The sequence below is a fragment of the Herpailurus yagouaroundi genome, unplaced genomic scaffold (assembly GCF_014898765.1).
Source record: "Herpailurus yagouaroundi ecotype Mexico unplaced genomic scaffold, PumYag 141, whole genome shotgun sequence".
Taxonomy (NCBI): Eukaryota; Metazoa; Chordata; class Mammalia; order Carnivora; family Felidae; genus Herpailurus; species Herpailurus yagouaroundi.
The window spans coordinates 13950289-13977351 of record NW_024412396.1 but is presented as its reverse complement, the minus strand read 5'-3'; the positions used below and the strand labels follow the sequence as shown (position 1 = coordinate 13977351).

General features: G+C 35.8%; 1 protein-coding gene across 13 annotated transcripts in view; it reads left to right on the top strand.

The window, feature by feature from the left end:
* The window catches only part of RALGAPA1 (Ral GTPase activating protein catalytic subunit alpha 1), a 278603-nt gene that overhangs the window by 210414 nt on the left and 41126 nt on the right, over nucleotides 1-27063 (top strand). For 12 of the 13 annotated variants that reach the window (XM_040476948.1, XM_040476949.1, XM_040476947.1 and 9 more), the window contains one exon: nucleotides 7165-7320. In XM_040476948.1, coding sequence (XP_040332882.1) covers nucleotides 7165-7320 — 156 coding nt within the window. Of the gene's footprint in view, nucleotides 1-7164; nucleotides 7325-27063 lie in introns of all 13 variants that reach the window. The other variant, XM_040476952.1, reaches the window with a different exon arrangement.

Here is a 27063-nt window from a genome sequence, read left to right as displayed (position 1 = left end):
CAAATTGACACAGGAAGTGTCAGACATTTTCTATCAGAAAGGGAATTTGATGCTGGCTGATCGATTTGTCATTAATAGCAGGCATTTTATATATATTGTATCAGCCAAATCAGTAGCTCTACAATTTTGATGAAAATATATTAAAAGCATATACATGTGACATACAGTACACTAGAAATGATATCTTTTGTAGTAGTTTAAACTAATGATGAAAATTTTCATTATAGTTGTCAGTTTAATACATAGTTTCTTAAAATTCTTATAGTACATGAGCAAAATTGCTGAAGACCACTGCACTAGACTATAAGCTCCTCCTAGAGGAAAAGCACTTTGATCTCATTGAACTTTCCTTTGTTTGTTGTTGTTAAACTAGCCTTCATTTTTTTTTTTAAGTTTATTTATTTATTTTGAGAGTGAACGATCAGGGGAGGGGCAGAGAGAGAGGGAGAGAGAGAATCCTAAGCAGGCTCTGTACTGGTGGTGCACAGTTATGAGGGGCTTGAACTCACAAATCATTAAATCATGACCTAAGCCTAAACCAAGAGTCGGACGCTTAACCAACTGAGCCACCTAGGCGCCTCTGATTTTTCCTTTTAAAAGACATCCCAGTGCCTTGTACAGTGTCCGATACATAATCCTTTAGCATTCAGTATATATTTTTATGGCTTACCTTACGTGTTATTTCAGTTTGAGTTACTTGGGGTCTCTGTTCCTGTTTGCGTATTTGTCAAGGTAATCTATTTTAGGCAATAGATATGGGAAGTTCAGTTGAGATTAGTTACGTGAAAGTGCTTCAGAAAGTATAAACACTCTAAATAAATTTTCTGTTAAAAAAAAAAACAAACATACTAGTAAAAGCAAGAGACATTTGGAAAAGAACAAATTAGCAGTACTCACATTTCCTTATTTCAAAACTTAACACAAGCAATAGTAATCAAACAGTATGGCAGTGCACCAAAAATAGACATATTGATCAATGGAAAAGAATTGAGATTCTAGAACTAAACTCATATATCTATGGTCAACTGATTTTTACCAAGTGACAGCACCATCCAGTGGAGAAAGAATAGTCTTTTCAACAAATGGTGCCAGAACAACTGGAAAGCCACATGCAAAAGAATAAAGTTGGACTATTACCCCACACTATATATAAAAATTAACTCAAAAAGGGTCAAAAACCTAATTGTAAAAGCTAAAAGTATGAAACTCTTAAAAGACAACATGAGGTAAATTTTCATGACCTTGGATTTGGATAAGGCTTTTTTTTCCTTGCTTTATGGAGGTATAATTGACAAATAAAAGGGATTTTTAGATATGACACTAAAAACATGAGCAACAAAGGAAAAATAAATAAATTGGACTTCAGACTTTAAACTTTGATGCTTCAAAGGGCATCATAAATAATGTGAAAAGACAACCCCCAGAATTTGAGAAAATAACTGAAATCATATATGTGATAAGGGACTTCTATCTAAGATATACAAAGAACTCCTACAAATCAATAATTAGAAAACAACCCAATTAAAAAATTAGGACCTGAATAAACATTTCTCTTAATAAGATATGCAGATAGCCAGGAGGCTCATGAAAAGATGCTCAACATCATTATCAGAAAAATGCAAATCAAAGCCACAGAAAAAAACTACTTCACACCCATTAAGATGGCTAGGATCAAAAAGTCGAATACTAACAACTGTAGGGTAGGATTCACCACAATCTGAACCCTCTTACACTGCTATTAGGAATGTGAAATAGTGCAACTGCTGTGGAGAACAATCTGGAAGCTCATCAAATAGTAGAACACTGAATTACCATATGATCAGAAATTCCACTCTTAGATAGGTATCCAAGAGAAATGGAATTGTATATATAGACAAAAACTTCTACATGAATGGTCATAGTAGCATTTTTCACAATAGCCAAAAGGTGGAAAAAACCCAAATGTCCATCAATGGGTGAATGGATAAAATGTGGTATATTACTATAATGGAATATTATTTAGCTATGAAGAGGAGTGAAATCTTGATGTGTGCTCCAGTGTGGGTGTACCTTGAAAATATTATGTTAAATGAAAGAAACCAGTCACAAAGACCAGGTGTTATGATCCATTTATATGAAACATACACACACACACACAAACATACATGTACAGAAAATAGGTTTGTGGTTGCTTCAGACTAGTTGGAAGGATGAGGGAAGATCAGGGTGATAGCTAAAGAGTACAGGGTTTCATTTTGAAGTGATGAAAATGTTCTAAGATTGACTGTGGTGATGATTGCACTTACCTGTGAATATATTAATGTGCATTGAGTTGTACAGTGGAAACTTTCACTTTTAAGAAGATCAAGAGGCATACTCTGCTTACTCTTCACACTAAGTGTAACAAAAACTTTGGACATTACATATAAAACAAATATTAAAACACACTGAAAGGCGATGAGAAGAAGACAGACCAACTCAGGACCAAGGAATGACATCATGATGGGTTCTCAAGGTTTTCTTTCTGTCTCATATATCTCCAACTTGAATCTGAAATAGCCAGCAACCTAGAAACATCAACAAGCGTTGACCAAAAGAATCCCAACAAAAGCCCACTCTTTCTAGCCAACGGATCAGGAAAGGGGCAATCTAGAGAAAGAAAATATTTAGACAGTAACTGCTCTACTCCAAGCAAACACCAACCAAACTCCAACAACCAAAGTAAATACTTTGACTTCCATCTCCATTTCTGACAACAAAGGTCAGTTAGGGAGCCTAGACTTTCACTCTCATGAGAGTCCACACCACAAGGTCAGTGGAGACTACATGAGGAACCTGGAAATTGTTGCCACCTCCAGCATAATGAGTTACCCTGCCTCCTCCACTGGGTAGATCACAGGAGGCCTGGTGGAAAAGTAGGCCTTTCACCATCATCCAGCAGTAATGAGACTAACCCTACTAACTAAGGACTAACCTTGTCTCAGTGGATACGACATAGGAAACCGGAACTCCTGCCTCCACCTAACAGTAATGAAGATCTCCCTTCTGCAGGTGTCAGCAGAAGTTAAGTGGGGAACCTCCATCTAACTATAGTGAGGCAGTAACCACCTCACTTCTTTGACAGAGCTGTGTCACAAAACAGCCAACTAAGACAGGAGGATTAAATAGGATATATAGTCTCATAACATGAAAATGTCTAGGCTTTGATCAAAAATCATACCAGGACCCAGAGAGGCCTCAAACTGAATGAAAAGAGGACAGTAGATACCAACACCAAGTGACAAAGATTTTGGGATAACCATAATATAAATGCCTTCACAAGCAGTGAAGAACACAATTGAAATAAATGAAAAATAGGAAGTCTCAGTAATTAAAAAAAAAAAAAAAAAAGGAAGATACAAGAAAGAACTACATGGAAATTTTAGAACTGAAAATTTCATTACTGAAATAAAAAGCTCAGTAGATGGGCACAGCAACAGAGTCAGATAGATATGGGGGTACAGAAGAATCAATAAACTGAAAGGTAAAACAGTAAAAAATGTGAACAGCAAAAAAAAAAAAAAATGTGAACAGCAGAGAGAGAATAGACTGTTTTTTTTAAAGAGAGAGAGCAAGAGCACATTGTGTGGAGAAAGGGGCAAAGGCAGAAGGAAGGTAGGGGTGGTGAGAGAGAGAAAGAGAGAATCTCAAGCAGGCTCCATGCTTAGCACAGATCCTGGCACAAGGCTCGATCCCATGACCCTGGGATCATTACCTGAGCCAAAATCAAGAATTGGACACTCAACCGACTGAGCTACATAGGTGCCCCAGAGAGAGAATTAGATTTAAGGACAACGAACAAAGCATCAGAGACCTATGGGACTATGACAAAAGATTTAACATTCCTGTTATCTGAGGGAGACGAGAAAGAGGTTGAGTCTGAAAATTACTTGAAGAGATAATGTTGAAAACTTCCTAAATTTGGCAGGAGAAATAAAGCTAATAAAGCTACAGATTGAAGAAGCTGGGTGAAACCCAAACAGGATAAATCTAAAGGAATCCATACTAAGACACATCATAATTAAATTTCTGAAAAATAAGAAGTCTCAAAAAAATGTCAAAAGCATCCGGAGAAAATTTGTTCCTCGTCTATATGGGGAAAACAATTAGAATAATAGTGAATTTCTCATCAGAAAAAAGTGACAGTATTTTTCAAATGCTAAAAGAAAAAAATGCTGTCAACCAGAATCATATAGCTAGTAAAGGAATAAAGCAAAACATTCTCAGATGAAGGAAAACTTAGAGAACTTGTTGCCAGCAGACCTACCCTAAAAGAAGAACTAAAAGACATTCTATTAACAGAAAGGAAGTGATAGAACCTTGGAACACTAGAAAGTAAGAGCGTGGCAAGAAAAAATATGGGTAAATACACTAGGCTTTACTTCCCCTCTGATATTTTCATAGTTATGTTTGATGGTTGATACAAAAATTATTTCACTGTCTGAGGTACCTGGGTGGCTCAGTTGGTTGAGTGTCCGACTTCAGATCAGGTCATGATCTCATGGTTCGTGAGATCAAGCCCCACATTGAGCTTGCTGTTGTCAGTGCAGAGCCTGCTTCATATCCTCTGTCCCCCCCCCCCCCCGCCCCTTTCTTGCTCACACTCTCTCAAAAATAAATAAAAACATTTATAGAAAAAATAAAATAATTAAAAAATTATTTCACTGTCTGATGTTTTTAAAAAAAATTTTTTGTAATGTTTATTTGTTTTTGAGAGAGCGCAAGCAGGGGAAGGGAAGAGAGAGAGGGAGACACAGAATCTAAAGCAGGCTCCAAGCTCTGCACTGTCAGCACAGAGCCCGATGTAGAGCTCAAACTCACAGACTGCAAAATCATGACCTGAGCTGGGGTTGGACGCTTAACTGACTGAGCCATCCAGGCACCCCTATATGGCATTCTTGAAATGAACATTTTAGTGTGAAAAACAGATTACTGATTGCCAGGGTTTCAGGGGGTAGGTTAAGAGGGAAGTGAGGATCCTTGTGATGAAAATGTTGTTTCTTAATCGTATCAATGCCAGTATCCTGGTTATAATACAGTTTTGCATTGGAGGAATCTGGTACAAGTCACATGACACTTCTTGTGAATCTACAGTTATCTCTAGATAAAAATTTTAATTAAAAACATAGAGACCATCAAGTATTACAAAAGTGTTTGAGCAAAGGAACACTAAAATGAGACTTTTTCTCCATGACATGATCAGAGAATTAACCTGAAGATAAATAACCTGTTCACTAAAACAAAACAAAAGGTCTGCACTTATATGCTATTTTTCACCTATCATAATTAACAAAGATCATAAAGTTTGATAATATGTTTGAGAGGCCATGAGGGAAACAGGTATTCGTATTCACTGTTGGTGACATCTGTAGAGAGCTATTTGGTAGTGAGCTTCAAATTAAAAGTGCATATGCCCTTTGACTTACAGTTCCACTTTTAATTATTTGTCCTACACTTCTACTTTCACAAATGCAACATGACATGTATTCTGTGTTATTCACTGCAGCATTGACTATAATAGCAAAGACTGGAAAGAGCCTAAATATCCTTCAGGTAGGGGACTAGTTAAATTATTGTACATCAAGAAAATAAACTTCTGTGAAGCCATGAAAACAAAACAAATGAGGAAGCTCTTTACTTACTAATGAGTACTTTTCAGGGTATTTTAAGTGCAAAAAAAGCAAGGTGCAGAACATTATATGTGTGTGCTGTGTGTGTGTATACACACATACATATAAGAATTTAATTGCATATACAGAGAACGTTTTTGGAAGGATATTTAATAAACTGCTTTCTGGAAGGGGAACTGAGTAGCTATACACAAGAGCTATCAAAGGAAGAATTTTGGTATATTTTTGAATTTTTAATTATATGAATGTATTACTGAGCCAATTTTTTTTTTAATTTTATAAGTGATGAGGCAATCTTGTAGTGGTGTAAAAACTAATTTTTCATATGTTCAGCCATTGTAACTGATGTTGATAGTTGAGACATGATTAGTTCACATGGTACAAAGATTGGTTTTTATAATTCACTTTATCAGTTACTTGGATTTTTTTTAATTTTAATTTTTTATTGAAGTATAATTAACATACTGTTATGTTACTTTCAAGTGTACAGTATAATGATCCAATAATTGTATACATTACTCAGTGCTCATCACAATAAGTATACTCAATTCCCTTTATCTATTTCACCCACGCCGCCCCCCCCCCCGGCAGCCACCAGTTTTCTATATTTAAGAGTCTGCTTTTTTGTTTGTTCCTTTTTTTCTTTGCTCATCTGTTCTGTCTTTTAAATTCCACATATGAGTGAAATCATAAGCTGACTGACTTATTTTACTTCACATTATACCTTCTAGGTCCATCCATATTTCAGATTTTATTTTTTAAAAATATACATATAAAGTGGTTTCTCCGAGTGAAGAGATGCAAGCAGTGTTTAAGTTTCTTTTTCCTTTTGTGTTTCTTTTTCCTTTCTAGTATTTCTTTAATTTTCAGTAAGACAAGACAAGTTGCTGGCTTTGTGTATCACACAAGTCCAAGGAATATCACTCAATGCAGTGACCCTGATATTAGCATGTCTTTTATTTATACTCAGGAAAAAAAATATGTGCAAAAATCTGCACAGATTAATTTGTACTTTTTTAATGCATGAGAAGTGCAGTTCTGCATTTTTGTATTTTTGTTCTGAGCTTTGTGATAGGTACTGATAATTAAGAAACCAGTTTCAATGTGTAAATATGACATATCTAATTAATCATCTTATCAAAGTGACATCATTGTTTTAACTTTCCAGTCTTGGTTTTTGCCACTTGATTTTTCTCTCTGGCCTTGGTGTCCTCCCATAGCCTTCACAATTTAGCATTAACACCTAGTAGCCTAACAAAAGATGCATAGTGCACAGCAGTTGATTTCTTTCCTAATTAACTCCTACTAATTAGGCATCCTCAAATACCTAAGAAAAAGTACCAGTGTGAACAGAGCAGCTCTAACTAATAATTCTGGATCAAGCATTAGTTGAGAACATGCAAAAGGCTTGTTCTCCATATATTTTTGCAAATTGAGAAATTTGAGTCTTTTTCAATAGTAAGTTCTTGAGTTTTGTTTAGTTGACTAATATCATGTGTCTCTTCATTGCTCCCAGGTCAATCTTACAAACCACTGTGGTTTCATGGGAGGACTACAAAAAAACAAAAGCACTGGATTGACCACACCGTATTTTGCTACCTCCACAGTAGAAGTAATATTTCATGTATCAACAAGAATGCCTTCTGATACTGATGACTCTTTGACCAAAAAAGTAAGTGCTGAGAAAAAACATTGAAATCCTAGTAATTAAGAAAATAAATATATAAAATATGTAAGTAATGTAACTGATCAAGCACTGTTTCTGAGTACTCCACACTCTTCACCTAATGCTGTCTTCAGAAACAGGATTGTTGTAAAGCAAATGCTGTTTTCTTTAACAATAACATTGAAAGTTAATTGCCTTAACAAAGGATTTGTCTTCAAGAAAATGGGGATATGACAAATTGAGAAAACTTCTTTATATGTTCAAATTGGTGAAATTGTATTTCAAGTCTTTTCATACATGGATAGATACAACTGTTACACTGAATGAGAGCAAAAAATATAGATAAATTATTACAAAGCACTTAAAATACAACATACTTTATCACAAGTTTTAACTAAAACTAACAGAGCAAATAAAGTAAGCCTTCATTAATTATGAAAAACATTTTACTGCCTTAGAATTTATGAGAGATATGATGGAATGGTTTTGATGGCCCACATCTTTTAAAACCTACACTACCATTTTTCTGTGGCTGGCACTGGCATTCAAAAGTTGTTCTAGCACAGTTGTGTATATTCAGTCCATGTTTGGTTTTCTTAGGGAGAAATATTTTTAAGAGTAAAACCTTACCTTGTCCAACATTCCTCCTCCTCCTTCAATTTATTAAAAACTGCTAACTTAATATCATTGGTCATTTTACTTGATATTCTTCTGCCTGATATCAAAACTCTTTATGCTTTATTAATAAACTATGAAAATGATTATTCTCCTGCTCTTTTGTAAAGGAACTTCAGAACTGCTTGCAAATATTTGGTAAGATTGATTTAATACCCTTGATGCTTTCTGTTTACAGTTTAGAATACTATTGGAAATTGCCTACTAAATGACTAATGGTTGATAATTCTATATGGATGCTAATTAGATTGCAATGAGTAGTAATTTAGTAGTATAGAATTTCTTGTCCTGTAGTTTTTAGAAATAGAAAATGAACCATGAATACCGACAAGAAGATGGTAAAGAGTTGGATTGGAGTATAAAACTTCATTAAAAATTCAATTAAGCACTTTCTTCCATCAACTCATGTTAAATCTCTATGAAAATAAGTCACACCTAGAGACAATTATGAGTATAGTGCAAAAAGATCATTTTAATCATTAAGAACTTGCCCGTGACTCATATTTATCATTATCATTTTCAGGGCTCCATATACAATTTCTAAAGTGTAAAATTAATAGTATCTTAGATTGCAAACACAAGAACAGAACAAAGTACATCATTTTTTGTTAAAAAGCTTTTTTTTATTTTTTAAAGAAAATTATGTCAGGATATTTTTACTTCACTATATTAAGCATGATAATTATGTGGTACTTAAAATCTTTTTCCTGTGATGCAAAAATTCTCAATAAGATACTAGCAAATCGAATTCAACAGCATATAAAAAGAATTATTCACCATGATCAAGTGGGATTCATTCCTGGGATGCAGGGCTGGATCAACATTCGCAAATCAATCAACGTGATACATCACATTAATAAAAGAAAAGATAAGAACCATATGATCCTGTCAATCGATGCAGAAAAAGCCTTTGACAAAATCCAGCACCCTCTCAATAAAAACCGTTGAGAAAGTTGGGATAGAAGGAACATACTTAAACATCATAAAAGCCATTTATGAAAAGCCCACAGCTAACATCATCCTCAATGGGGAAAAACTGACAGCTTTTTCCCTGAGATCAGGAACATGGCAGGGATGCCCACTCTCACCGCTGTTGTTTAACATAGTGTTGGAAGTTCTAGCATCAGCAATCAGACAACAAAAGGAAATCAAAGGCATCCAAATTGGCAAAGATGAAGTCAAGCTTTCGCTTTTTGCAGATGACATGATATTATACATGGAAAATCCGATAGACTCCACCAAAAGTCTGCTAGAACTGATACATGAATTCAGCAAAGTTGCAGGATACAAAATCAATGTACAGAAATCAGTTGCATTCTTATACACTAACAATGAAGCAACAGAAAGACAAATAAAGAAACTGATCCCATTCACAATTGCACCAAGAAGCATAAAATACCTAGGAATAAATCTAACCAAAGATGTAAAGGATCTGTATGCTGAAAACTATAGAAAGCTTATGAAGATAATTGAAGAAGATATAAAGAAATGGAAAGACATTCCCTGCTCATGGATTGGAAGAATAAATATTGTCAAAATGTCAATACTACCCAAAGCTATCTACACATTCAATGCAATCCCAATCAAAATTGCACCAGCATTCTTCTCGAAACTAGAACAAGCAATTCTAAAATTCATATGGAACCACAAAAGGCCCCGAATAGCCAAAGGAATTTTGAAGAAGAAGACCAAAGCAGGAGGCATCACAATCCCAGACTTTAGCCTCTACCACAAAGCTGTCATCATCAAGACAGCATGGTATTGGCACAAAAACAGACACATAGACCAATGGAATAGAATAGAAACCCCAGAACTAGACCCACAAACATATGGCCAACTAATCTTTGACAAAGCAGGAAAGAACATCCAATGGAAAAAAGACAGTCTTTTAACAAATGGTGCTGGGAGAACTGGACAGCAACATACAGAGGGTTGAAACTAGACCACTTTCTCACACCATTCACAAAAATAAACTCAAAATGGATAAAGGACCTGAATGTGAGACAAGAAACCATCAAAACCCTAGAAGAGAAAGCAGGAAAAGACCTCTCTGACCTCAGCCGTAGCAATCTCTTACTCGACACATCCCCAAAGGCAAGGGAATTAAAAGCAAAAGTGAATTACTGGGACCTTATGAAGATAAAAAGCTTCTGCACAGCAAAGGAAACAACCAACAAAACTAAAAGGCAACCAACGGAATGGGAAAAGATATTTGCAAAGGACATATCAGACAAAGGGCTAGTATCCAAAATCTATAAAGAGCTCACCAAACTCCACACCCGAAAAACAAATAACCCAGTGAAGAAATGGGCAGAAAACATGAATAGACACTTCTCTAAAGAAGACATCCGGATGGCCAACAGGCACATGAAAAGATGCTCAACGTCGCTCCTTATCAGGGAAATACAAATCAAAACCACACTCAGATATCACCTCACGCCAGTCAGAGTGGTCAAAATGAACAAATCAGGGGACTATAGATGGTGGAGAGGATGTGGAGAAACGGGAACCCTCTTGCACTGTTGGTGGGAATGCAAATTGGTGCAGCCACTCTGGAAAACAGTGTGGAGGTTCCTCAGAAAATTAAAAATAGACCTACCCTATGACCCAGCAATAGCACTGCTAGGAATTTACCCCAGGGATACAGGAGTACTGAGGCATAGGGGCACATGTACCCCAATGTTTATAGCAGCACTCTCAACAATAGCCAAATTATGGGAAGAGCCTAAATGTCCATCAACTGATGAATGGATAAAGAAATTGTGGTTTATATACACAATGGAGTACTACATGGCAATGAGAAAGAACGAAATATGGCCCTTTGTAGCAACGTGGATGGAACTAGAGAGTGTGATGCTAAGTGAAATAAGCCATACAGAGAAAGACAGATACCATCTGTTTTCACTCTTATGTGGATCCTGAGAAACTTAACAGAAACCCATGGGGGAGGGGAAGGAAAAAAAAAAAAAAAGAGGTTAGAGTGGGAGAGAGCCAAAGCATAAGAGACTCTTAAAAACTGAGAACAAACTGAGGGCTGATGGGGGGTGGGAGGGAGGGGAGGATGAGTGATGGGTATTTAGGAAGGCACCTTTTGGGATGAGCACTGGGTGTTGTATGGAAACCAATTTGACAATAAATTTCATATATTGATTGATAAATAAATAAATAAATAAATAAAATAAAATCTTTTTCCTGTGACCTTTGTTGAAATGTCAAATAAGTAAGATTTCTTATTTTCTTCAAAATAGTCATGAGGGTTTGTCCTTAATTACTTAAGTTTCTGAAACAGATGTTTAACAATTCATTATCATAAAAAAATTAATTTTGGAGAGGACTATATCATTTAAGAATTGTTAAATGGTTGAGTTCTAATTAAAATTATATTATTAAATGGTAAAATTTGTAAGTGCTGGATTTATTAGAGAATTTTGAGGGATTAAACATTGAACGCTAATAGTTTGTTTCATCCACACCTACAGAAAGTTTTTGTTGTTGTGGTGGTGAAAAATATAATCTATCATTGTCACCTTTAAAAATTTTTTTTATTTAATATTTTTAGGGTTTGGAAATTTCTTTTTCACCAAAGTATAATTCACATACAGTGTCACATTAGTTTTAGGTGTACAGTATAATGATTCAACAGTTCTGTACATTACTCAGTGCTCATTATTATTATTGATAAGTGTACTCTTAATCTCTTTTATCTATTTCACCTATCCTTCCACCCTTCTCCCCTCTGGCAACCACCAGGTTTCTTTCTCTGTATTTAAGAATCTGATTTTGTCTTTGTCCATTTTTTCTTTGTTAGTTTGTTCTTTTTCTTATGTTCCACACATGAATGAAATCATTTGGTATTTGTCTTTTTTTGACTGATGTTTCACTTAGCATTATACCTTTTGGTCCATCCAAATTGTCACTGATGATAAGATCTCATTTGTTTTTGGGGTGCCTGGGTGGCGCAGTCGGTTAAGCGTCCGACTTCAGCCAGGTCACGATCTCGCAGTCCGTGAGTTCGAGCCCCGCGTCCGGCTCTGGGCTGATGGCTCAGAGCCTGGAGCCTGTTTCCGATTCTGTGTCTCCCTCTCTCTCTGCCCCTCCCCCGTTCATGCTCTGTCTCTCTCTGTCCCAAAAATAAATAAACGTTGAAAAAAAAAAAAGATCTCATTTGTTTTTATGGATGAGTAATGTTCTAATGTATATATATTACCACATTCTTTATCCATTCATCTGTGGATGGATATTTGGATTCCTTCTGTATCTTGGCTGTTATAAATAATGCTGCAGTAAACACAGAGGTGCATATATCATTCCAAATTAGTGTTTTGTTTTCTTTGAGTAAATACCCAGTAGTGGAATTACTGGGTCATATGATAATTCTGTTTTCCTTACTGTTTTCCACAGTGACTGCACCAGTTTGCATTTCCACCAACAGTGCACAAGTGTTCTTGTTTCTCTACATCCTTGCTGATACTTATTATTTCATGGCAGTTCTTTTGTTTTGTTTTTGATTCTAGCCATTCAGACTGGTGTAAAGTGGTATCTCATTATGGTTTTGATTTGTTCCCTGATGATGTTGAGCATCTTTTCGTGTGTCTGTTGGCCATCTGTGTGTCTTCTTTGGAAAAATGTCATTCAGGTCCTCTGCCATTTTTAATCATGTTATTATTTTGGTGTTAAGTTGGACAAGTTCTCTATATATTTAAGATAGTGTATTAAGTCCTTATCAGATATGTTATTTGCAGATGTGTTCTCTAATTCAGTAGGCTGCCTTGTCCTTTTGTTGATGATTTTCTTCACTATGCAAATGCTTTTTATTTTGTTGTAGTCCCAGTAGTTTAATTTTGCTTTTGTTTTCCTTGTCTGAGAAGGCATAGCTACAAAAATGTTTCTGTGGCTGATGTCAAATTATTGCCGATGTTTTCTTCTAGGAGTTTTATGGTTTCATGTCTCACATTTAGATGTTTCATCCATTTTGAGGTTTTTTTGTGTGTGTATGGTGTAGGAAAGTGGTCCAGTTTCATTCTTAAGCATGTCCAGTGCAGCATTCTTTTGCATGCTGTCCACTTTTCCCAGTACTATTTGTTGAAGGGACTGTCTTCTCCCCCCGTGTATATTTCTCCCTCCTTTGTCTTAGATTAATTGACCATATAAGCACTGGTTTATTTCTAGGCTCTCTGTATTCTTCCGTTAATCTATGTGTCTGTTTTTGTACTAGTACCATACTGTTTCGATTACTAATGTTTTGTAGTGTATCTTGAAATCTGGGATTATGATACCTCCAGCTTTGTTCTTTCTCAAGATTGCTTTGGCTCTTTGGGGTCTTTCATGGTTCCATGCAAATTTTAGGATTATCCTAGTTTTGTAAAAATTGCTGTTGGTATTTTGATAAGGGTTTTATTGAATTCATAGATTGGTTTAGGCAGTATGGACATTTTAAAACGTTGGCTTTTCCATTCCATGAGCAAGGAATATCTTTCCATTTGTGTCATCTTCGGTTTCCTTCATCAGTGTTTTATGGTTTTAGGAGTGCAGTTTATTCCTAGGCATTTTATTCTTTTTGGAGCAATTGTAAATGGGATTGTTTTCTCAATTTCTCTTTCTCCCTCTTTTTTATTAGTGTCAAGAAATACAACGTATTTCTATATATTGACTTTGTACCTTACAACTTTACTGAATTTATTTGTCAGTTCTCGTAGTTTTTTGGTGGAGTCTTTAGAGTTTTCTATTGTATAATGTCATTTGCACATAGTGACAGGTTTACTTCTTCCTTACAAATTTGGATGGCTTTTCTTTCTTTCTCTTTTCTGATTGCTGTGGTTAGTACTCCTAGTACTATGTTGAATAGAAGTAGTGAGAGTGGACATCTTTGTCTTGTTCCTGATCTTGGAGGAAAAGCTCTGAGTTTTTCACCATTGAATATTAAGTTAGCTATGGGTTTTTCATCCATAGTCTTTATTATGTTGAGGTATGTTCCCCCTAAACCTACTTTTTTGAGAGATTTTACCATGAGTGGTAAAATCTTTTTTCTGCATCTCTTGAGATGATCATATGGTTTTTATTGTTTTTCTTGTTAATGTGATTATCATGTTGATTAATTTTTGAACATTGAAACACCCCTTGCATCCCAGGAATAAATCCCACCTGATCATGGTGAATGATTTTTTTAATGCATTGTTGGATTCAGTTTGCTAATATTTTGTTGCAGATTTTGCATCTGTGCTCATCAGATACTGGCCTGTAGTGTTTTTGCTTTTTGTTTTTTGGGTTTTGTTTTTTTTTGTTTTTTTTTTTTTTTTTGTAGTGTCTTTATCTGGTTTTTGTATCAGGATAATGCTAGTCTTGTAGAATGAATTTGGAAGCGTTTCTTCCTCTTCTCTTTTTTAGAGTAGTTTGAGAAGAATAGATCTTAACTCCTCTTTATATATTTGACAGAATTCACCTGTGAAGCTATCTGGTTCTGGACTTTTGTTTGTTGGGAGTTTTGTGATTACTGATTCAGTTTCGTTGCTAGTAACTTACCTGCTCAAAGTTTCTATTTCTTTCTGAATCTGTTTTGGAAGGTTCTATGTTTCTGGAAATTTATCCAGTTCTTTCTAGGTTGTCCAATTTGTGGGCATATAATTTTTCATAATACTCTCTTATAATCTTTTGAATATCTGTGGTGTTGGTTGTTCTTTCTCCTCTTTCATTTCTGATCGTATTTATTTGGGTTCTTTTTTTTTTTTCAGAGTCTGGCTAAAGGTTTATCAATTTTGTTGATCTTTTCAAAGAACCAGCTCCTGGTTTTATTCATCTGTTCTATTGTTTTTAGTTTCTATTTCATTTATTTCTGCTCTAATCTTTATTATTTCTTCTACTGGCTTTGGGCTTTCTTGGTTCTTCTTTTTCTAGTTCCTTTAGGTGTAAGGTTAGGTTGCTTATTTGAGATTTTTGTTTTATGAGGTGGGCCTGTATTACTACAAATTTCTCTCTTAGAACAGCCTGTACTGCATCTCAAAGATGTTGGACCCTTGTGTTTTTATTTTCATTTGGCTCCATGTATTTTGTATTTTCTCTTTGATTTCTTGGTTGAACCATTTAATGTTTAGTAGCATGTGTTTCGTCTCCATGTATTTTGTTTTTTCCACATCTTTTTCTTGTGATTGATTTCTAGTTTCATACTTTTGTGGTCAGATAAGATGCATGATAAGATTTAAATCGTTTTTTAATTTATTGAGTGTTGTTTTTGGTCTAATGTGATTTATTCTGGAGAATGTTCCATGTGCACTTGAAAAGAATATATATTTCACTGTTTCTGGAAGGAATGTCTGAATATATCTGTTAGGTCCATCTGGCCTAATGTGTCATTCAAAAGCTACTTTATGTCTGTTACAAGTTGCTTTATGTATTGAGTACATATATATTTACAAATGTTACAACTCTTGTTGGAGTGTTCCCTTTATGATTATTTATTGTCCTTCTTTGTCTCTTCAGACAGTTTGTTTTAAAGTCTATTTTGTTTGATATAGGTGTTGCATCTCCAGCCTTCTTTTTGCTTCCATTTGCATGGTAAATGTTTTCTCATCCCTTCACTTTCAGTCTGCATGTGTCCTTTGGTCTGAAGTGAGTTTCTCTTAGGCAAGATATAAATGTTGCTTTTTTAATCCATTCAGTCATCCTTTGTCTTTTGATTGGAGCATTTAGTTCATTTATATTTAGACTATTTATTGATAGGTATGTACTTACTGCCACTTTGTTACTTGTTTTGCAGTTCTTTTTGTAGCTGTTCTCTGTTCCTTCTTCTCTTGCTCTCCCCTGTGGCTTGATGGCTATCTTTAGTATTAATGCTTTGATTTTTGTTCTCTATTTTTCGTGTATCTATTACAGGGTTTTGATTTGTGGTTATCATTAGGTTCATGTGTAACATTTTATGCATATAGCAGTCTGTATTAAGTTGATGGTCACTTATGTTTGAATCTATTATTACTTCTCAGCCCACATTATGTATATGATGTCATACTTTATATCCTTTTATTTTGTGAATCCCTTGACTGATTTTTATAAAGATAATTGGCTTTACTAGTTTCGTGTTTTAACTTTAATACTGGTTTTATAAGTGGTCAATCTACTTTCATTATATGTTTGTGATTACTTGTGAAATTTTTTTCCTTTCGTTATTTTCTTACAACTATTTTGGCTTTTTCTTCCCACCCAAAGAATTCCCTTTAACATTTCTTGTAAGGCTGACTTAGTGGTGATGGTTTTGTGTGTCTGGGAAACTCTCTCTCTCCTTCTACTCTGAATGATGATCTTGCTGGGTAGAGTATTCTCAGTTTCAGGGTTTTTTCCTTTCAGTACTTTGAATATATCATTACATTCCCTTCTGGCCTACAAAGTTTCTGCTGAAAAATCATCTGACAGCCTTATGTGGTTTCCCTTGTGTATAACTTTTCTCTTGCTGCTTTTAAAATTCTCTCCTTCTCACTACTTTTTGCCATTTTCATGATTTTGTCTTGGTATGAACCTCTTTGGATTAATTTTGTTGGGGGTCTCTGTGCTTCCTGGATCTGGGTTTCTGTTTCCCTGCCCAGATTAGGGAAGTGTTCATCTCTTATTTCCTTCTCTCTCCTCCTTCTGACATCTCTGTAATGTGAATGTTATTATGCTTGATGATGTTATAGATTTTCCTTAACCTATTCTCATTTTTTATTATTTTTTTCTGTTCACTATTCAGCTTGGTTGCTTTTCATTGCTCTTCCTTCCAGATCACTGATCCATTCTTCTGCCTGCTCTGATCTGCTGTTGATTCCCTCTAGTGTATTTTTTATCTCAGTTATAGAATTGGAGTTCTTCATCTCTGACTGGTTCTTTTTTATATTTTCTATCTCCTTCTTGAAGATCTCATTGAGATCCCCTACTGTTTTCTCAAATCCAGTATCTTTACAACCATTACTTTGAATTCTTTATCAGGCCTATTGTTATCTCTGTTTCATGCAGCTCTTTTGCTGTGGCTTTGTTTTGTTCTTTCATTTGGGACATAATTCCTCTGTCTCCTCATTTTGTCTGACTCTCCGTGTTTGTTTCTGTGTATTAGGAAAGTCAGCTACATCTCCTGATCTGCAAAGTAGTAGCCTTATGAAGAAGACATCCTTTGGTGCCCTCTAGCACAATGTTCTCCTGTTCATCAGAACCAGGCACTTCAGCAGTGTCTCCTATGTGAGCTGCATGCTCCGTACTGTTGTGGCTGAGCTGTGTTTACATTCAGTACAATCAACTACATTGGCCCACTTTGCCTATTGTGAGCATACTGGGCAGGAGTTTGGTCCCTGTGCTGTTAAGGGGCCTGTCTGGGGCCACCACAGGCTTGTAGTTGGGTGGTATCAGCAGTCAGACCAGATACCTGCCCTCAACCTAGGCACTATATGGCTCTTTCCCTGTTCTGCTCTTAGAGGCTTCCATTGATGAGTGGGGCCAACAAACCAGGTGCCTGCCCCTAGTCACATGAGTAGGGGTGCAATCACACTGATCCACTCCCTTTGCATTGCCAGTTGCAAGGTTCAGCTGCCAGGACTGTGGGCACACTGGTGTGTGTGGTTATCTTCTCCTGTCCCCAAGACACAAATCACTTTGGAGTGGTGCAGGTTTCTGCCAGGGTTATGTGCAGCAGGGTTTTTCAGAGCAGGAGCCACTTTGCAGGAATGTCTGTGGAGTAGGGCTGGTTGGATGGGGTGGGAACCATGGTGCTAACAAGATACACAGAGAACGTTCACTCTGCTTCCCACAAATATCTGGCTGTCTAGGGTGGAAGGGAGGCAGGCGAGGAATGGTCTGCCAGTCAGCACTTTTGTTTTTGGAAAATTCTTCCAAAGATCCCTGCCCCTCCAACACGTTTTGAGATTAGTAAATAGATTAAATCTACTTCTCATACTCCAGTTGATTTTTATTTTTAATGTTTATTTATTTTTGAGAGAGAGAAAGAGAGCACACAAGCACAGGAAGAGCAGAGACAGAGAGGGAGACACAGAATCTGAAGTGGGCTTCAGGCTCTGAGCTGTAACCACAGAGCCATTCGTGGGGCTCAAAACCATGGACCATGAAATCATGACCTGAACCGAAGTTGGACGCTTAACCGACTGAGCCACCCAAGTGCTCCTTCATTTATTTTAATGTTTATATATTTTTGAGAGAGATTGGGAGAGAGAGCATAAGCAGGGGAGAGGCAGAGAGAGAAGGAGAGAGAATCCCAACAAGTTCCATGTTGCCATCACAGAGCCTGATGCAGGGCTCAATCCCACAAACCATGAGATCATGACCTGAGCCAAAATCAAGAGTCAGACACTCAATCAACTGAGCCATTCAGGCACCCTACCCCAGTTGCTTTTCAAACTGCTGCTTCTGTGCTGTATATCTCCTGGGTTATTTGTTATGCTGGCTCTTTAAGGGTGGGAACTCAGTTTTGTTTATTTTTTTTTTTTAATGTTTGGTTTTGTTTGGTTTTTTTGAGACCGAGACAGAGCATGAGCAGAGGAGGGGCAAAGAGAGAGGGAGACCCAGAATCAGAAGCAGTCTCCAGGCTCTGAGCTGTCCCAACTTGGGGCTCGAACTCACAAACCTCAAGATCATGACCTGAGCCAAAGTTGGACACTTAACCAACTGAACCACCCAGGCACCCCAGGAACTCAGTTTTAAAGTAGTCAGAGTTAAACCCTACTAATTGAAAAATCCTCACAGTTAAGCCACTGGTTTTCAAAGCCAAAGTCTCATGGGCATCCCCATGCCTGGGGTGCCTGGGGTTGGGTCTGATCCTCTTGCTTCTTCATGTTTAGAGTGTCCCTCTCGTTTATGATTTTTCTCACAGGGACAGGGGAGGATTCTGGGAGGGAGAGTTCCCAACCACGCTTCTGCTCCTTCTACCGTTTTTGATGTGGTCTTCTCTGTACCATTAAATATGGAAGCTCTGTTCTGCCAGTCTTCAAGTTGTGAGTCATTTTCAGAGTTAGTTTCACTGATGTGGCTGTTACCTCAGTGTGTCTGTGGGATGAGGTGAGCTTAGGATACTTTGACTCCACTATCTTCTCCGAAGTCCTATCTTAACCATTTTTAAATGTACAGTTCATTGGCATAAACATTTATAATGTGCAGTCATCACAAGTATCTGTTTCCAGAACATTTTCATTTAGTTCAAAATATTTTTAATTTTCTCTTGAGAATACTTTGACTTATGTGTTATTTAGAAGTTGCTTAATCTCTAAGTATTTGGGGGTTTTCCAGCTATCTTTTTGTTGTCGATTTCTAGTTTAATTCCATTGTGGTCTGAAAATAGACATTGTATGATTTCTATTCTTTTAAATTTATGAAGGTGTGTTTTATGGCCCAAATGTAGTCAATCTAGTGAATATTCCATGTGAATCTGGGAAGAATGTGTAATCTGCTATTGTTGGATGAAGTAGTCTATAAATGTCAATTATATCCAGTTGATTGATAGAGCTGTTGAGTTCAACTATATCCTTACCAATTTTCTGCCTGCTGGATCTCTCCATTTCAGATAGATGGGTATTAAAGTCTCCAGCTATAATAGTGGATTCTTCTACTTTTACTTGCAGTTCTATCAGTTTTTTGCCTAATATATTTTGACCCTCTGTTGTTAGATGCATACACATTAAGGATTGGGTATGTCTTCTTGGAGTACCAGCCTCTTTATCATTAGGTGATGTCCCTCTTTATCCCTGATAACTTTACTTGCTCTGAAGTCTGCTCTGTCTGAAATTAATATAGGTATTCCCACTTTTCTTTCTATTGGTATTATCATGGTATATTTTTCCATTCCTTTACTTTTAATCTAGATGTCTTAGTATTTAAAATGAGTCTTATTTTTTTGATCCACTCTGACAGTGTCCGTCTTTTAATAGTATACTTAGACCATTGACATATAAAGTGATGATATAGTTGGACTAATATTTTCCACATTTGTTACTTTTTTCTATTTGTTACCCTTGTTCTTTGTTTCTGTTTTCGTATTCCACACGTTTTCTGCCTTCTCTAGTTATAACTGAGCACTTTATAAAATGATTCCATTTTCTCTCCTTTCTTAGCATATCAATTATACTTCTTTTCTTTTTTAACTTTTTTTAGCCACAGCCCTGGAGTTTGTACTGTACATTTAGAGCTAATCCAAGTCCACTTTCAAATAATACCATACTGGGGCGCCTGGGTGGCGCAGTCGGTTAAGCGTCCGACTTCAGCCAGGTCACGATCTCGCGGTCCGTGAGTTCGAGCCCCGCGTCAGGCTCTGGGCGGATGGCTCAGAGCCTGGAGCCTGTTTCCGATTCTGTGTCTCCCTCTCTCTCTGCCCCTCCCCCGTTCATGCTCTGTCTCTCTCTGTCCCAAAAATAAAATAAAACGTTGAAAAAAAAATTAATAAAAAAAATAATAATACCACACTGCTTCATGGATATTACAAATACCTTATAATAACATCATATGTTTAATTTTTCCCTTCTAGCCCTGTATCATTGCTGTCATTTATTTTACTTATAGATAAGCATATATATATATATACACACACACACACACACACACACACACACACACAAGCATACATAATCAAATGCATTGTTCCTATTATTACTTTGAACAAACTGTGATCTATTAGATTAAGAAAAATGAAAGTTTATTTTCTCTTCAGTTATTGATTACTTGGTGCTTTTCTTTATATAGATCTGTATTTCTAACCTGTATGATTTTCCTTCTCTCTGAAGAACTTCTTTTCACATTTCTTGTAAGGTAGGTCTACCGGCAACAAATTCCCTCAATTTTTGTTTGAGAAAGTCTTTATTCTCCTTTACTTTTGAAGGATTATTTTACAGAGTACAGAATTGTAGGTGTCAGTAGTTTTGTCTCTCAGCACTTTAAATATTTCACTTCACTCTCTTGCTAGTGTGGTTTCAGGGGAGAAGTCAGATGTTTTATCTTTGTCCCTCTATAAATAAAATAGCTCTTTTCCTCTGCCTTAAGATTTTTTTCTTTATCTGTAATTTTCTGAAGTTTGATGATATGCCTAAATGTAGTTTTGGGGGCATTTATCCTACTTAGTGTTCTCTGAGCTTCTTGGATCTGTGATTTGATATCTGACATTAATTTGGGGCAGTTCTTAGTTTTGCTTCAAATAATGCTTTTGTTCCTTTCTTTCTTCTTCTTATGTGTGTTACAGTGTTTGTGGTCCCACAGTTCTTGGATATTTTGTTAGGGGTTTTTTTTCCAGTCTTTTTTCTCATTGGATTTCAGGTTTAGAAGTTTCTATTGTTATCAGACTGAGGTTCTTTCCTTAGCCATGTCTAGTTTACTAATGAGATCATCAGAGGCATTCTTCATGTCAGTTAGATTGTTTGTTTTTTGTTTTTTGTTTTTTATCTCTAACATTTCTTTTTAATTCTCCCTGAAAATTTCTATCTCTCTGCTTATGTTATCTATCTGTTCTCACATGTTGTCTGCTTTTTCCATTAGAACCCTTAGCATGTTAATCATAGTTGTAATTTTATCATCCCTGCCATATCTAACTCTGGTTTTGATGTATCTTCAGCCTCTTAGGCCTGTCCATACTGAGTCTCCAGGAATTTGCAATTACAATTTACATTTTCCTACCTTGCCACAAGTTCAGACAGAGGTGTCTGCTTTGTTGTCATTCTCCATATTTGCCTGCCTGTCCAATTTTGGGGGCAGTGATTTGCTCTGTGACCTTACTTCTCTAATCTAAGAAGTGTATTTGATTTTCCAGTTTGTTCAGCTTTTTACTTGTTAGGATAAAGTGGCAACTTCTAAGCTTCTTATGTACCACACTATAAACTGGAAATCCCAGAATTTTATCTTCTCAAACACAAACTCTACCCATTTACAGTAACTCTCCATTCTCCCCTCCTCCCAGCCCTTGGTAAACACTAAGTGAATTTGCCAATTCTAAGTACCTCATGTAAGTGGCATCATACAGTATTTGTCTTTTTGTGTCTGTCTTATTTCACTTAATATAATGTGTTCAAGGTTCATCCATGTTGTATCAGGTATCAAAATTTCATTTCTTTCTGTGGTTGAATAATATCCCAATATATGTATATAGCACATTTTGTGTATTCACCTGATAGACGCACTGGGTTGTTTCTACTTTTTGGCTATTGTAAATAATGCTGCAGTGAGCACTGTCATGTAAGTATTTGTTCGAATCCCTGTTTTCATTTTTTTTAATTTTTTTAATGTTTATTTTTTAAAAAGAGAGAGAGTACAAATGGGGGAGGGGACAGAGGATCCAAAAATGGGCTCTGTGCTGACAGCAGAGAGCCTAATGTGGGGTCTGAACTCAGGAACTGTGAGATCTTGACCAGAGCTGAAATCAAATGCTTAACTGACTAGGCACCCCCCAGTTTTCAATTCTTCTAGATATAGCCCTATGAGTGAAATTTCTAGGTGATAGAGAAATTGTATGTTTGGTTTTCTGAGGAACTAGAACTATTTTCCACAGTAATTGTGCCATTTTACATCCCCACCAGCAACGCACAAGAGTTCCAATTTTTGCACATCCTTGCCAACACTTGTTATTTTCCATTAAAAACAAATGTAGATATCCTAATAGATGCATAGTGGTATTTCATTGTGGTTTTGAATTGCATTTCCCTAGTGACTAGTGATGTGCTTTTCATTGCTTTTTGGCATTTGTATATCTTCTTTGGAGAAATGTCTATTCAGTCTTTAACTCATTTTTTAATTAGTTTCGCATTTTTGTTGTTGAATTATAGAAGTTCTTTATATATCCTAGATGTTAACCCTTTATCTGTTATATGACTTGCAAATATTTTCTCCCATTTTGTGGCTTGTCTTCTCTCTCTTGATAGTGTCCTTTGATGTACAAAAATTGTAATTTTGATAGAGTCCAATTTATCACGTTTTTGTTTTGTTGCCTCTGCTTTTGGTGTCAGTTCAATAAATCATTGCCAAATCTAATGTCATGAAGATTTTCCCATATGTTTTCCTCTAAGATTTTTATCATTTTAGCTTTTAAATTTTAATTTTTGAATCCATTTTTGGTTAATTTTTGTATATAGTGGAGATCAGGGTTCAACTTCATTCTTTTTCATATGACTATCTGGTTTTCCAACCACTATTTGTTGAAAAGATTGCACTTTCTCTCATTGAATGATCTCGGCATTCAGGTCAAAAATCAGTTGACTTTATATGCAAGGGTTTATTTCTGGATTCCGTATGCATTTCTTTGGTCTAAATGTGTGGGGGGAGGGGTCTTTTGCTTTAATTAAATGCTTTAATTACTGTAGCTTTGTAGTAAGTTTTTCAATCAAGTAATAAGAGTCCTACAACTTTGTTCTTTTTCTTTTTCCCCAATATTGTCCTTACTATTCAAGGTCTTTTGAGATTTCAGATGAATATTAGGATAGGTTTTTCTATTTCTACAAAGAACTTAGTTGGGATTTTGATAGAGATTGCATTGAATTTTTGGACCACTTTGTGTAATACTGTCATCTTTGTGTGTGTGTGTGTGTGTGCGCGCGCACGTAATACTGTCATCTTAACACTGTTAAGTTTTCTATTCAATGAACATGGGATGTCTTTCCATTTATTCCTGTAGTCTTTAAAGTCAGCACTGTTTTGTAGTTTTTGGTATACAAGTCTTTTTCCTCCTCGGTTAAATGTTTCTGTAAGTGTTTTATTCTTTTTGATGCAATCATAAATGGAATTGTTTTGTAACCTTTAATTGTTCATTGTTAGTATATAGAAATGCAACTAATTTTCATGTGTTGATTTTGTATCATGCAACTTTGCTGAATTCATGTGTTAGCTGTAACAGGTTCTTTTGTGAAATTTCTACATATAAGTTTCATATTTTTCAGTGTTTCTATGGAGAAATAAGAGCTTAGAGCTTCCCTGGTCCACCATTTTGCTAACATCACACTTTAGAAAAACTTAACTTTTTTTCTTTTAAGCTAATTCTAAATTTAAAATTATTGGGGTGTCTGGGTGGCTCAGTCAGGCAAGTGTCCAACTCTTGATTTCTGCTCAGAGCGTGACCTCACAGTTTGTGAGTTCACGCCCCACATTGGGCTCTGCACTAACGGTGTGGAACCTGCTTATGATTCTCTCTCTCCCTCTCTCTCTGGCCCTCTCCCGCTCGCACACATGGTGTCTCTCTCTCTCTCTCAAAATAAATAAACTTGGAAAAAATAAATAAACTTAAAATTATTTGGTAATTTACCAAGTGGAAAAGTGCTAATATTTTTCCCACTTATTTAGTAGGGAGAAAGGACACAGGCAGTTGCATGGCATAATATTCCAATTATTTAATATTGAGATGTCAGAAGTATTATTACTTTTTTTTAAGTTTATTTATTTTTTAATTTTTTAAGTTTTATTTATTTATTTGTGAGAAAGAGTACATGCACGTGAGTGGAAGAGGGGCAGAAAGAGAGGGAGAGAATCCCAAGTAGGCCAGGCAGGCTGCACAATGTCAGCACAGAGCCTGATGCAGGACTTGAACTCACAAACCGTGACATCATGACCTGAGCTCAAGTCAGACACTTAAACGACTGAGCCACATCCTGACTTAAAATGTAAGCATATATTTATAATTTTTTAGAAATCTATTTATTAAAAAAAATTTTTTTAATGTTTATCTTTGAAGGAGAGAGACAGTGTGAGTGGGGGAGGGGCAGAGATTAAGGGAGACACAGAATCTGAAGCAGGTTCCAGGCTCTGAGCTGTCAGCACAGAACCCTGTGTGTGGCTCATCTCACAAGCTGTGACTGAGCTGAAGTCAGACGCCCAACCGACTGAGCCACCCAGGCGCCCCAGTTTTTAGAAATTTTAGAATGCAAGCATGTGAATTATTTCAGTTGTTAAAATAATTATGCCTGTTGGGTTTTTTGTTAATGCCTGTTTTACTGAAGAAAATTACCCTCATTACTTAGGCTTTTTTACTTAAATAAAGCAATTTAAAGGGTTTGTTTGTTTTAGTGAAAATTCTAAATTGTCACTACTTTCACATATATGGTACCTACCATATGAAAGTGAAGCCCATCAAAATTATAAACAATATATAATAAAGCAACATCATTTTGGAAGGGTATAGTTCTCCTAGGTAATTTAAATCAGTTTAAATAAAATCTGTATCAGGATGGGACTAAATTGAGGCAACATTTCATTTAACTCAGTAGAAAGGAAAAATATACCTGGTCTCATAATTCAATATAACTATTCTAAACCTTTTTTTTTTTTTTATAGAAGTCAAAACAATCTTAGCATTTATTTCTCTATATATACTGAGTTTTCCTTTCCCTATTCCCTGTGAATCTTGCCCTTAATCTGCTTTTCAGAGTCCTAGTAAGATTTTTCCAACAGGCTTATATCTTAGCTCTATTATAGTATCAATTTTGTTTTTAATAAAAGGTTAAATATTTAAACTTAATCATAGAAACCAGTTGTCTTATACCAGTTCTCCCTAATAAAAAAATCACTTTCTGTATTGGTATTTTTTTCTCCTGAATTTAATAAATTCCACATTAGTGGTAATAAGTTGAGGCCTAGAACATGTGTCCTATTACAAATGAACAATTGGGTATCATTAGGTTGTCCCCCTTTCCTTTGTACATATATCTTTAGGTGTGTTAATCCATTCAGTAGACACATTAATGAGCACTGGTTGAAGTGTAATATTGGAGGAAGTAAGGCTCGTTGACCTCAGCATGGAGTTTAATACCTCTAATTAAATTAGGTAGTCGACAGTCAGTATAAAGAAATAGCCGTGCCTCTGGCAAGCTAGAATTATTTACGACTCTGGTTCTGTGTTTTAAACTTGATAGGAGAAAATCATTTCTATCTATTTTATAGAAACTAATTTTAGTTCTCACTTTTTATTTACAATATCATGTGGTGATTTTGTAAATTATTTTTAAGCATTTTATTTTCTCAGAATGAGAGGTAAATATCCTTGAGCCTGTTTAAATGTAGTGTTTTATTTCTTGTGAAGGGAAGCTTTTTCAAGTCTTAAGACAGTAGTAAGAGAATTTTTACAACATAGACTATACTTCTTGAGCAAATTAATCAAACATTCAGTCTAACAAAGTACTCTCTTAGAAATATTATACAGCCAAGTCAGTTTCCTCTGAAAAATCGTTAATGTAATGGACAGCACTTCATTTTCTGTTTTGGAATTTGGTCACAATAGTTTCCCAAATAAATGAGCTTTATTGACCTGCTTGGTCAGATTTTAATTTTAGACCTATTTTTCTTTATCTTATCTAGAAATAAAATTGAAATATACCTTACTTTCCAGAGAACTTTTATGCTAAATATAGTCTGGAAAATGAATTCAAAAACAAATTTAAGAAATAATAACAAAACTTTTATTATTTTAGTAAAAGTAGAGTTAGTATAATAGTCAATGGTACAGAATTATACTCATGGTTTTGACCCCAAACTAACAATCGTACATAAAATAATTCTATTTTAATATCATACCCTCTACCCTTAACCCCAATTTCTGTAAATATATTCTTTATGACAAGAGTATAGAGAAATGGCTCAGAGTAAATTTATCTCACTGCTACAAATGGTATAATTTGGATGGTATGGCAGTGACTTCTCGTTGCATGTAGAATAAAGTTCTAGTTCTTCACTACGGCCTTCAGTGCCCTACATGATTTGGCCACCTGCCTGCCTACCTCTCTGATCTCATCTCCTGTCACTTTCCTTTTCATTTAGCACAATCTGGCCTCACTGGCTCTCATTCTGACCTGCCAGCATGTCAAGCTCATACCCGTCTCAGAGGCTATGCACTTATGTTCTTTCCATTTTAAATGTTCTTTCTCCACATCATCAGGCTTTCTCACTCTCACTGTTCTATCCTCAGATTCACATGACAGTTTGTCAGAGAGACTTATTCAAACTTTCCAACTAAAGAAGTCCCCTTCACCCAGTAACACTACCACATTACCCTATTTTATTCTCTTTATAGCACCTACAGCTCCTGTCATCATCAAAGTGGCGTATTTAAATAAATGCCATAATTGCAGATAATTCTATTTTTATGCTGTGCACTAC